The sequence below is a fragment of the Macadamia integrifolia genome, chromosome 8 (assembly GCF_013358625.1).
Source record: "Macadamia integrifolia cultivar HAES 741 chromosome 8, SCU_Mint_v3, whole genome shotgun sequence".
Classification (NCBI taxonomy): domain Eukaryota; kingdom Viridiplantae; phylum Streptophyta; class Magnoliopsida; order Proteales; family Proteaceae; genus Macadamia; species Macadamia integrifolia.
In genome coordinates, this window is record NC_056564.1 from 15,532,833 (window position 1) to 15,546,136 (window position 13,304).

General features: G+C 40.2%; 1 protein-coding gene across 2 annotated transcripts in view; it reads left to right on the forward strand.

Annotated features, from left to right (window-relative positions):
- Positions 1–13,304, forward strand: part of LOC122086327 (NPC intracellular cholesterol transporter 1-like) — a 116,804-nt gene that overhangs the window by 55,075 nt on the left and 48,425 nt on the right. For both annotated transcript variants that reach the window (XM_042655090.1, XM_042655091.1), the window contains exons 14-16: positions 4,638–4,706; positions 5,512–5,607; positions 5,791–5,898. In XM_042655090.1, coding sequence (XP_042511024.1) covers positions 4,638–4,706; positions 5,512–5,607; positions 5,791–5,898 — 273 coding nt within the window. The remainder of the gene's footprint in view (positions 1–4,637; positions 4,707–5,511; positions 5,608–5,790; positions 5,899–13,304) is intronic.

The following is a 13,304-nucleotide window of genomic DNA, read 5'->3' on the forward strand; positions in this document are numbered from 1 at the left end:
GATTGAAACTACCAAAATTGGTTGAAACTAGTCTAAGTTGGGCTGGTCAAAAGACCCAAAACTGGTGAAAGTTCGTCAAACTGATTGAAACTACTGAAATGTGCAAAATATCGCGAAACTGCTAAAAAAGTGACGTTTTCAATTCGACCCTACCTGGAGGGAAATACCCCACAGGGGAACCATTAACAAGGATAGAGGGCTAAATCCGTTGTTGAGGGCTAAATGAGTGGAGATCAGTCCAAAGGGAAGATCTACCGGGGGGGTGGGGCTAGATTATGGGCATAGATGATTGAGAGGTAGCAAATGTGAGTCCAGTGGGGTGGGAGATGGATAGGTGGATAGCCTATGCGGAGGAGGAAATGGCATTAATGAGAAGGGAATTGGGGTCCCAAAGGACCCAAATTCGGCCATTAGGGCTATGAAGGTAATTAGTGATATGGGACTAGGACGGGGCAATGGAGGAGATGATACATTGGGCATTCTCTTCAAGAACTCTTGTTTCAAGGAGGCAACAAAAGTTAGAAAGGGAGGAATGGATGCAGGTTCTAATGTCAGCTTGCTTGGACGAGGAGTTGAGCCCTCGAACATTTCAAATGGTCTAGGGGATCATTGGGGACAAGGAGAAGAGGGCAGCAATTGCTCCAAAGAGCAGGGGGGAATAGAGGCCCAAGAGGAATTTCTGAGGGAGGACCTACGGGTGTATCCAATGACAGGAGAGGTAATATGGATTGGATTGACTTTGGGTCTGGTGGAGGATTTGGAAGAGGGGGCGATGGTTTTTTTCTTTTTTGATTGTTTCAGCAAGGGAGGATGACCATGGGAATTGGTTTTAGTTGAAATAGGGGTAAGGGATAAGGAAGGGCTAGCATGGGTTGTTTGGTTCTGGTCGACATCGGTACATAGTGCCAAATGGAACATCCAAGATAGTAGTTGAAGTAGTTGAGACTGTTAGGGGAGCTGGAATGGCCGTTGAGGCAGCCAAAACCTGATGGGGATGCAAATTGGGAGAGGTGCCCAGGGCTTGGCCAGTCAAGAGTTCAGGGCTTGTGGGAAAAGGTCCATAGGCAATGACCACAGCGCAAGGAGTGTCTGGAATCTTGGCGGAGCTTGATCGGTTGGGGCCTTCCAAGGCCAGAGAACCACAGGCAGAGGGATTGCCTTCCAAGGCAAGGCTGACAACAGTGGACTCCATCATGACCAAGGAACCAGAGGAGTGGGGTTCCAAATGGGCCAAGTCGTAGAGGGGTGGAGCCCAACAGCCAGCAGCGAAGAAGAAGAGGCGATGGCAGGAGGACCGACAGCGATGCGGAGACCTTCCAAGGTCGGCAAGGGAGAGACTAGGGGGTAGGGGCCCAGGGGTGCGTATTGGGGTGTTCGATGAAGAGATTGCAGGCAATAGGCCTTCAGATGAAGAGGGGCAGGCAATCAGTCTTCCAGTCTAGAGCAATCAGAGTTTCGGAGAGGAGAGGCGTCGTGGATCAGAGAGTTGGTGGTGGGTAAGGGAGGAGACGGGTTCGGGTTTAAGGCTAGAGCGGTGGATGGAGGTTGAGTGCTGATGGTTGTGGTAAGCGGGTTAGGAGAGGTGGAGCAAGGTTTAGCCGGGTGGTCGGGTGAGGAGATGGGTCAAGGAGATGGCCAGGTTGGTTGTATAGATTTCTGGGATAGAGGGGGTGGTCTTTGGGGAACTTTGAGAAAGTATTAAGAAGTTGGAACGGGAGAAAATTTTTAAGTGGATAAAAGGATGAACCCGGTTTAGGGGAGTTTAAAGAATTAAAAGGCAAGCCAGCTGAAGGAGTTGAGATACCAGGGATAGAGGATGAGATGGCCTACGAAGCATGAAGAGGGAAACTTTCGGGAAGAGGAAGTAAGGGTGGTAGGGAAGAGGCAGGGGCTGCAGTTGAAAAGCAAGGGCAAGCAGAGGAGGAAGGCGACAACCCAGAAGAAGGCAGAGTGGAGGATCATAACCATCACCATCAAGCTTCTCGAGATCCGAGATTCGGTTCTTTCCAGCGGTCGCAAGCAGGTTTGAGTAACTAGCAGTCCAAGCAAGGTTCTCTTAGAGGCGGTTGCAGTGGTCCCGATTTCCGGTGAAGGACAACAGAGCTCAGGGAGGCTTGGATTTCTAGAGATGATGGCAGAGTTGGTATTGTTATCATTATTATTTTTTTTTTCTTTTTCTTTGAATTGAGAACTTAGCGCCATTTGAATCCATCGGAAGAGAAGAATTCATCTCTGGCGGCACATCCATACCCTTCGAAGAAGCATTTTTTCCGTAGGAAGCAGCAGTAGAGTGACCGAAGCAGTTGCATGTAGAACACGATGGAGGCCTCCAGTCATATCTCACTTCTTAGGTGAAGGAATGACCTTCATCGTCGATCATAGTCACAGAGGAGGGGGAGCGTCTGGTTTACTTGGACCTCAATGCAAATTCTGGCAAAGGATAATCTGTCCATAATCTTAGTCCTCTTGTCGGAGTAAAGTGGCTTTCCCATGATGGATCCAATCAGGCTCAAACCAATTGGGCACCAAAAATGAAGAAGGAGGTTTGGAAGAGAAATCCACAAGGGAATGGAGGAAAGGGTGGTACAGTTGAAGGAGGTGCGATGATCCCATTGTTGCAGGAAGATTGGCTTCTTCCCAACGAACCAGGGGCCTCCGTCCAATGCAAAGGATATGTCCAAAGGGGAGGAGAAATCAATGATGAAGGTACCATTTTCAAGAACAAAGGCTGAGAGAGTACTCGAAGGCTTCCATTGCTTAGTGAGAGAGGTTTTAACCAAGGGAAAGGGGGACGACTGCCAATGAAGGAGCCGATGATGTAGTTGCTCCAGCGAAGGATTTCGGAGTCAAGGAGTCCTGGCGGGCAAAGTTTGACAGGGGAGGATTTGAGGGAGGAAGGAGGGTAGAAGGCAAGGGAGTGGCCGGCGGAGGGAGGCAAGGGAGAAGGGGAGGAGGCAGTTGTTGCAATAGGGGTGGAGTTGACTACGGTGTTCCAAGGCTTGCTAAGGAAAGGAGGATCAAGTGGCGAAGGAAGGGGGAGGAGTCTACAGATTTAGGGCCAGAGTTGGAGGGGGTGCCGACAGCAGGGGCCGTCGGAGGGGAAGGGGGCATGGTTTAGGCGGACATGGTTCAGGCAGACCTAATGATAAATTTTTGGCTTGACCGAGATTTAGATTGTGCTCATACGGTAAGTTTCAGCTGAAAAACTAACTCCATGTATAACATACAATGGGTCAATCTTGTTCAAGATTTGGATAGTTAAGGAAAATATCCAATGCACGGTGGACAAAATGATTGAATTTGGTCTTAAAACTTGGCAGATCATCAATTCACAGAGTTTTCTATCTATCTAATGGGTAGAATTGCCACATCTACTATCTATTGATGTGATCTTGATTTGATGGATTAAGATGCGTGATAGAAAATAAAAATAGATGGTGGACCATATATTTGGGATATGCCTCAAAATTTGATGTCATAGTTGTCAAGGACACTTAGTGACACCTTGGCATCCAAGTGGTTATGTTTGGTCAAAGCGACTGTCTCCTTAGTGTAGGGTGCTGGCCTGGCTAGTTTGGCACTTGGTTTGGCTGGCCTGGCACTTGGTTTGACACTCATTTATGCCAAATATCATTTAAGTAAATGATTACTTAAGATATTATTCACAAATAACCAAACACCCTATATTTGAATCCAATAAAGATAGTTTAAAAATCAAATTCCAACAGGATAAAAAATCAACCCCCAAGTTCATGAACAAAAATTGAATTTTTGACCGCAAGGGAAATTTTCAACTTTCAAATGCTATGGTTTTTGCTAAATCTGAGAATTCCATAAATCTTATCATAGTAAAACATTGCTAAAAACCAAAAGTGTGTAGAATAATCTTTTGTTTTGTTATAACTTTATTTTCATTCAGGAGATTTTAACAGTATTCACGCATCTTAAAATAAGTTTGATAGGAACTTAACTTTGTATATACAACTTGGATTTGTTCGAAAGCTGGTTTTGTGCTCTACCTAATAGAAAAAGTCTCATGCAAAAATAAAATCATTTGACTAGTCAAACTTATTATAGGACAAGAACATTTCTTTTAAGTCTAAATGTTGATTTTGATGACTAAATGTGGCTTAGTGTTGATTTTTGATAACTTGAGGTGGCTTAATGTTGATTTTTGATGACTTGATGTTGCTTTCTGTTGATTTTTGATGGTATAGAGTGTAGTACACTAAATAATGTTAGAAAAGAGGGAAAATGAAAGATAACACTTGAGCGCCTAGGCGGGCACGTTGTTAACTAAGGGCGTAGGCAACCGTCCACCACCTTCGATCGCCTTGCCTCCTTAACTATATTTGACATATAGGCTACCTAGTTGTCGCTCTGGTCAATGGTTCAAGTAATCAAGATCGGACATCTTTGGGGCTCAAATGTGATGGACTATTTAGGAAAGCTTCTCTAGACCGGGTCCTGTCAAAGAGATTTTCCCCTCTTATTTTGAGTCAGTTGTGGTCCCTTTTCCTGTATAATATCTGTTATGGATGATTCTGCAATCATCTTATTTCAATCATGCTGTACATGCTTTATTGTTCTTCTGTTTGTTACTTTGGAAGATTAACGGACCTTACTTCCCGTGACAGTATTATCAAATGGACCCTGAGAAGTATGACGAGTACGGGGGAGTTGACCATGCTGAGTACTGCTTTCAGGTATTATTTGATGATTTCTTTCATAGTTCGTTAGTCATATAAACAGCCAGAAACAAAATGTTAAATTCATATCTTTTGGTTTTCTAAGTGCAATTTGGTGTACTTTGCTGTCATTGCATATCCTTTGGTCCTGCCGAATCAATTTCAACACATTTATGGTTATGGTTCTTTTTCAGTATATTAGTTTACTTCTCCTATGTTTTGCCTCTTGACTTGGTTTCCATCTGTCTTGAAAGTATAAAGTAGAGTTTGATCAGAGAGAGAGGGAGTGTTTATAAATTTATAGAATCTGTTGGAGGCTTTTCCAGCTGAAACACCTAGTGTTTCCATGCATACCTTTGGTCAATTCTGCTTGTTGGATAGAGGGGGAAATGACTTGGGTAGGCCAGGGGACAAATTTTGGGAGCATGTTCCAACCATATACCCACCACCATGATAAACCTTTCTTCCTTATTTCTTCAATGGTCGCTGAGGCCTGGACTGGACCCAACCCTAAATGGAAAACTGAGGTTGGTCTGAAATTTCATCCATGATTGGATAATGACATGGATGACTTGTCAGCAGAAGTTGGGCACCATCAAACTCTTTATCGCATGACAGACAGCCGTTTGAGTTGGAATGGCTGTTGCCTCAGTGCATCCCTGGCAAAAATAGATGTTCTTTTGTTATTATGCCAATAACATGCTTTTTTGATTGAGCATATAGATTGCTTGATTTGGTTCTTCTATGAATTGCAATCTTGCTTTGTCATAGACTGATAGAGAATGCCAGTTGATATTTATCTGTTGCATTTTAATGTCTCCAGCATTACACCTCTACAGAGACATGTATGAGTGCATTTAAGGGTCCACTTGATCCAACCACAGCTTTAGGTGGATTCTCTGGGAATAATTATTCAGAGGTAATACTTCATTCTTTGCTGACATGACTAGGGCATATATTTTTTTGGGTGAATAGTAAATGCATTAAAAGAAGGGGGAGGGAAATTACAGCCCCAAAGGGAAAATATTAAAAACCTTAAAAGGGTAAAAAAAGCCCATGATTAGGACGTATAGTTATTCTTTAATTTTGTTTTTCTTGGCAGGCTTCTGCATTTATTATAACCTATCCGGTAAACAATGAGATTGGTATGTCTGGCTCTGAGAATGGGAAAGCTGTGGCTTGGGAGAAGGCTTTCATTCAGTTGGCAAAGGTTTCTTTCTATACTCCCTGTTTTCAATGCTTGTTTGCCTGCGAATTAAGATGGAATTTCCTATGCTTTGCTGTGATTATTCTAATTTCCGGTACTTATTTTTAACCTGTTTGATGAAGAACTGAATTTCTTTTATGCCATAACATTGAAGGTTATACTGTGCTTCTATAAGGAAAATTTCTTCTGGAACACTCTACCGATTGGTGGTAATCCTGTTTCTGCACTCTATATTTAGAAATCCCAATTTTTTCTATACACAGAACTATGACAATTAAGACATACCTACAGCATATGGACAGTATTTTGACAAACGAGGCCTGGCACTATTTTCTGGCTCTGAGCCAAGTACCAAGTGTCACCGACTCACCGCAAGACGGGCAGCTTAACCTTTGAACTCAACTCTTGAGGACTGAACTGTAATTAAAGTCAAACTGTGTTGCAAGTGTGACATAAAAAGAGAAACAATGAAGTCCATTTATAATGTATTACATGAGCAAAGTGAAAGGAGAAGATACAACAAGATTACAGAGGATAAATCAAGAGAGAACAACACTCTGCTTTGCCTTAACCTTCTTTGTTGTGCATTGGGATAGCAGAATGAAGAAAATTTTATTAAAATAAAGAAATATTCAAAAAATGTCAAATTATAAAACAGAATATGCAGTTGCAACCGGAACTTCACAGTGGGGAAAGAGGTGGCCTGTAAAGTTCTCGTCACATATAAATTGGGGCACATCGATTAGCCAACTTAAGTCCTCTCAACAGAAAATTTTATATGGTTAAGACTTCGTTAAGAAAGAAAGAAATCCAAAGACTACCCTAGGGGAGCTTTAGACTTCCAAATTACTACTTTAATAGATGATCAGGATCCTGAACACACGAGGAGCCATAATAGGCCCAAACAGAGAACATTCCCCTGATTCCGTTTTCCAAATCCTTCGGTCCGGTGTAAGAACATACATTGATGAACTGTTGATTAGATTCAATATATCACCACCTCCTTAACCTCTCAGCCATGCAGATTCTTCCTAGAAAACAGATTCAACTCACTGATCCACTGCAAATCTCCACGTGATGCTGTATTATAATATTTCTGTGAAGCACCAGCAATGTAAGGTAGGTTCACCCTAAGGCAAATCCACCCCAAAATAACACTCCAACCTAAATATTAGATCTGATTTACAGATCAGCAGACCAAAAGAACTCACAAAATTTAGGCTGAGTAGGAGGGAGTCTGTGGCTGGCTGTAGTGGCCTCTGATGGGACTCAACTTCTGGACAGTAGCTCCTCTTATGGTGCTGTACAGACCATCCAAAGGGTTTTGTAATCTGAACTCAGGTTTGGGAGATCTGAGAAAGAGTTCCCAATTAGGAAACTAAAGATGCTCTGCAGAAACAGGTGATAGAGAGCTCAGTTGGCCACCAAACTTGTGTCGAGTGACCTCCTTATGGTCTTCAACAAGCCCTCAAAATGGGGGCCAGAATGGGTGGCTGATTGTGGAGATCTGAAGGTTCTTGGTTGATGCCACCAGTTAGGAAACTTTATAGAGATTACAAGAACTAGAGATCCAGACCTCTGTTGATCAACCTGTGCTGGTCGAGTGTCCTCCCAGGTGTGAAGAGCTGATCCCTAGAACAGGATCAGCAATGAAGCACAGGTCAGGGACTTAGGCTGGTTCGAAATCTTGCTCTAAGAACAACAAAGAGTGGTAAAATAATCTTAATAAGTTGGGGCACCCTTTCCCAAAACTTTGTTGAGGTGATTAGGTCTTGAACATTTTTTCCAATTTCAATGCTTGCATATATATTACTGAACCACTCAGTAGAGGTGAATGACTTAACCAACCCTGGTTTTCAAGACTATCAAGTGCAACATAATTCGTTGCAGATCATGTTGCTGTGGGCCTAACCAAGTCACCTTTCGTGTGCTTTCTCATCAATGCCAACACCCATTTGTGATTGTAAATGAAGTTAGTGATCATTTTGGCATCATAAACCACTTTATGCACTTTAGTCATTTCACCAATGTCCTTGAACATCAAAACAATACAGTGGACTGCACAAGGTGTCCAATATAGGGTGGGGTACTTCAACATAAGTAAGATACCGGCATTTTTGAAGTTTATAGTATTTTCGGTCACTTTCTGGACAACAATATCTGGCCCTATCTCCTTCACAACTTGATCCATTAATTTGAACAAATACATTGAATCCTTGATATCCTCAGATGTGTTGAAAGACTTATGGAAGATTGTTTTTCCATCACAATATAGGAGGAAGTTAATGATGGACATACTTAGTATGTCCACTCCACCCATCATGCATAATGGTCACTCCCCATTCAGGCCACTTGTATTTGAACTCTTCAATATATTCATCCACTTCTTTCACAATAGCATTTAGTGTGGGTGGCTTAACATTTTTCTCATATGCCTGAATCTCCTTAACCGTAGCCTTGAAGTATGGACCTTTAGCTTTGTGAGGTGGAATCATAGAACTGTGAAACCACCTATAGATTGCTTTCCCAATCTTTTTGCTCAATGTCTTAGGTTGAAAGCTCTCTTCAATCCTTTGTTGGCCTTCATCCTACTCTTTATATGGTGCATGTCTCATATCTTTAATATATGAGCTCCTTTTCCCTTGCCCTTATTACTTTTTGAAAATTTTTCAGTCATGCCCTTCACGCTACCTATAATAGGATCCAAGCCCTTGCCCTTATCTACACTGGATGACTTGAGGAGCCCAACACCTTGCTTAATAATAATCGGGCCACCACGTGCTAGTTTAACGGATTGACTTCTCAACTGTTGTTCTCTCCATTCTTTTTCTCTTACTTCCTTCCTTGAGCATAGTTGTCAAGGCGTCGCATAGGCGACGACTAGGCGTCCAGGCGGTTTGCCTGGGGCCTAGGCGACAGTCGCCTTATTGCACTGCATGCCGCCTTGTATTTTGGCACTTATTTATGCTAAATATATTTCATTTACTTAAGATATTATTCATAAATAATCGAATACCCCCTATTTGAATCCAATAAAAATTGTTAAAAAATCAAATTCCAAAAGGATAAAAAGTCAACCCTCCAGTCCAAGAAGAAAAACTGGATTTTGGTTATAGGGGCGATTTTCAACTTTTAAATGTTGGAGTTTTTCTCAATTATGAAAATTTTATAAATTCTATCATGTTAAAACATTGCTAAAAACCAAAAGTCCGGTAAAATAATTTTTTGTTTTGATATCCGTAAAATTATTTTTATTCAGGCGATTTTAACAGCATTCGCGCACTTAAAAATAAGTTTGATTGGAGCATAACTTTGTTATTACAACTCAGATTTAAGTAATCTTAGACTTGTTGGAAAGCTGGTTTTATATTATAACTGATACAAAAAGTCTCATGTAAAAATATCATTTGGCCAGTCAAACTTATTATAGAACTAGAGCATTTCTCGAAATTTTGATTTTTTATAACTTAATATGACTTAATGTTAATTTTTTATGATTTAATATGGCTAAATGTTGATCTGTAATGAATTGATGTTGCTTAATCTTGATTTTTTATGATACAAAGTATATATAACTTACTAAATAATGTTAGAAAATAGGGAAAATAAAAAATAACAATTGGTTGCCTTGTTCGCCTCAAGGCGTGCACCTTCTCGCCTAAGCGTTTAGACAACCCTCCACCGCCTTGGTTCGCCTTGGCGCTGTGACAACTATGCCCTTGAGATATGCATCGCTTGTGCAAATTGTTGATCTTCATCCTCTGCCTCCATATTGGGTCCTTGGTAATCCTCATGATCCCTTAGATGGTTAACTAACTTGTCCTCATCTTCAAGAGCCTGTTTCGATTTATCTTTACTTCCCCTTAAGTGCTTCTTCATTGCTTTTCTTACTGCCATGGGGCACTTTGTACATTTGGCACCATTAAAAAACCCTCTTGCCAGATGTTTGTATCTAGTAATTCCACCTCCTAGGTGGATGGCCTCACAGTAGTTGCATTTTATCCAGATCCTATTACCATTCAATTTCTCGGCTAAATCCCATCCAATATCCCTAGCCCGTCCTTTAGGCGCCATCTTTCTACAAAGATACATAATGAAACCCCCACTTTTTTTTTTTGGAAAAAAATGTGCATACAAGTTCAAATCATAGTCATTCATTTAGAAAACTATAGCCCTTAAAAAAAAAAAAAAACCTAGAATGAACTGAATTTTCTAAAAAAATATACTTTTTAGTATTTTTCCTAATATAGAAAAGTTTGAAACTCACTTTTTATGGGAAAAAGTGTGCATCTAAGTTCAAATCATGGTGTCATTGATTTACTAAATTTTAGCCTTTTTCTTTAAACTAGTTTGAACTGAATTTTCTAAAAATAATAGATTTTTTTTTGGTATTTTTCTTCATTTTTCATTATTTTTCAGAATTCTAAAATAGAAAAAAATACACACATCAGAGGAAAATGAAAATTGTTTATGGAACTTGTACATTGGTTGTTTTTATGCAACATATAAAAAATCCATACGTTTTGGACCATTAATATTGAATAGATCAAAGAAAAAAAAATGAAAATAAATTTGAAAACCTTCCTTTTTTTTTTTTTTTGGGAAAAAGTGTGCATCTAAGTTCAAATGACTCATGGATTTAGTAAATTATAACTTTTTTTTTTTTTAAATTGGAATAAACTGAATTTTATGAAAAAATATATATATATATATATATTTTTTTTGTATTTTTTTAAAAATTTTGGAATTATAAAAATAAATAAAATGCTCACTTTTGAGAAAAATCAAAATTTTTGGTGTAACTTGTAGATTGGTTGTTGTATGCAACATATAAAACCTCCACACATTTTGATCATTAATATTGAATAGATTTAAGAAATAAAAAAAAAAAAAAAAATTTAAAACCCTCATTTTTTGGGAAAAAAATGTGTAAATCCCTTCAAATCTTGAGTTCTCTTTACATTGTTATTCACAATTTGTTGTTATAACAATAGTACATGTTACATTTACAAAACAATTTGTGAATAAAGAATCATTTGTAAAAAGGTAAGATTTGGAACAAGATGTACCAAAAAAATTGGATGTTTTTCAACTTGAATGCCACTAAGATACCACTTTAGTAAGTTGAAATTACTAAACACTTGCTTTAATCATTTCTCTTTGCTTGAATCTTTGCCCAAATAGCTACCACCAAGTTGGAAGAACAAATGGGAGTCCCAAAGATAGATTTGTGTTTCAAACAAATCTGAAAAACCAAGCCAAATGGCCATTTAAAGCTTTGTATCGTACCGTATCAGTGTGTCGTACCGAACATTGATACGTACTGATACTTCATGGATTTAAAAAAAAAAATGTCAAATGTATGTATCTGTAAATATCGTGCGTATCGGCCGATACATACCAATATGGTATGATACAGCTGAAACGTTATGTATTTATTTTTTTCCCTGAATCGTATCGGTATCGGTACTGATACTGATACATGCCGATACGCTACGGTACATACAGATACTCTAAACCATGGTCATACCTCACACCTGTATAATCCACTTACCTCAATCTGCATGTGTCCTACTTCATACCTAATTAATCACAACCTGCAACACTTTCCATTATCTCCTAGTTTGAAAACTAATTTAATATCTCACTTCTCCCCAAAAGTAAAAAGTCATCTTAAAAAGTCAACCCTCTCAGACGGAGGTCAAACTCTAGGAATCAATCTCCCCACAACACGTGTTATCACCCTTTAGAAGACGAGAATGATCGGTTGAGTAACATAGGAGTAATTAGAAAAATTCCTAGTTATGATAAAATTTCCAGAGTTTAGTAAATCTGAATTTATTCTCAATCCATTGGTCAGATGCTTCCCAAATTCAGATTTTAACCTCCTCTAGAGTAGCTTTAGTAACTCTCCAAATATGATCAAAAGTTAACGACTGGATTAAAAAGGTAATTTGAAAATACAAATTCTGGAATGGAAAAATTCCAGAAATCAGAAAAAAATCAAATTAAGAAATGGATGATAAATGCAGTTGGACCCCCTCTTCCAATGGGATTTTCTCCTCTGCCTCTGCTTGGTCCTATGTTCATGATCTTTCCCCGGTGGTGCCGTGGTATAGGTTGGTATAGTTTAAGGGTCATATTCCTCGCTATTGCTTCACTTTATGGCGTTGCTTGTCCAACTGTCTTCCAACCTAATCCTTCCTCATCCACCATCACATTCCTACCAATCCTTCCTACTGCCTCTATCCCTCTGGGATTGAGGATATTCACCACCTATTCTTCTCTTGCCCCTTCTCCCTAATCTAAAAGACTGTCCTCCCCTACTGTTGCCCTTACCAGAAGGTCTATTCTCTGCTTTGACAGAGAGTGGATTTGGGTGGACATGACCTGCTCGGGCCCTTCCATTTGTGACTCAATTGGCAAATTGACTTTCTATGCTACCATAAACCACCTCTGGATGGAGTGTAACATTCGTAGATGGACCCCCAAATCCTACTCTCTAGACAAGATTTGCAAAGCTGTCTATTTTGATGTTACTTCCAAATCCCATACACTACATGGCCTTCTCTCTCGCCTTGTTCGTAGCTCCCCAAAAACTCTCACATCATATCCTCTTGGAATCTTCAAGTAGATCTCATCCATCCCACCTGATGGAGCTGGCTCCCCCCCCCCCCCCCCCTTATTTTTGTTGGTTTCGGTGGTTGATCCTTTTGGGATTGTGTTTTGCTTTTGATTGTGCTAATTTAGGTTCCCCAGGGTTGGCTTTTCCTTGTTGGCTTAAGCCTTCCCCCCTCTCTTCCCCTTTGTATTTTCTTCCTTCCTAGGTAATGAATTATTTAGTCATCCTGCTACTGTTCCCCCTTCCTACTGCCTTTGTCCTCATGGCTCTGAGGACATCTCCCTCTTCTTCTCTTGCCCCTTTTCCAACTCCATCTAGAAATTGGTCCTCTCCGAATGTTGGCCTTCCTTGAGGCCTATTCTTCCTTTTGATAGAGAATGGATTTGGATTGACATGACCTTTTCAGGATCCTATATTTGGGACACTATTGGGAAGCTAGCTTTTTTTGCTACCATAAATCATATCTGGATGGAGCGAAACATAAGCAAATGGTCTTCCAACTCCCGCTCCCTAGGCAAGATTTGGAAAGCCATCTCCTTTGATGTAAACTCCAAAATCCAGTCCCTTCCCCATAGCCTATTCCCAGTTTCACTTGGAACAGTCATATCATTGCCTCCTGGAACCTTCATATTGACACCATTCCCTGTACTTAGCCCCCCTCCTTGTTGCAACCTCCCCTTTTCTTTTGGGTTATGCTAGGATTTTATTGGGCTGATCCTGTTTTGGATCTTGTTTGGTTGTAATTTTTGGTTCTTTTGTTGTTTTGCTAGCCTGGTCTAGCTCCCCC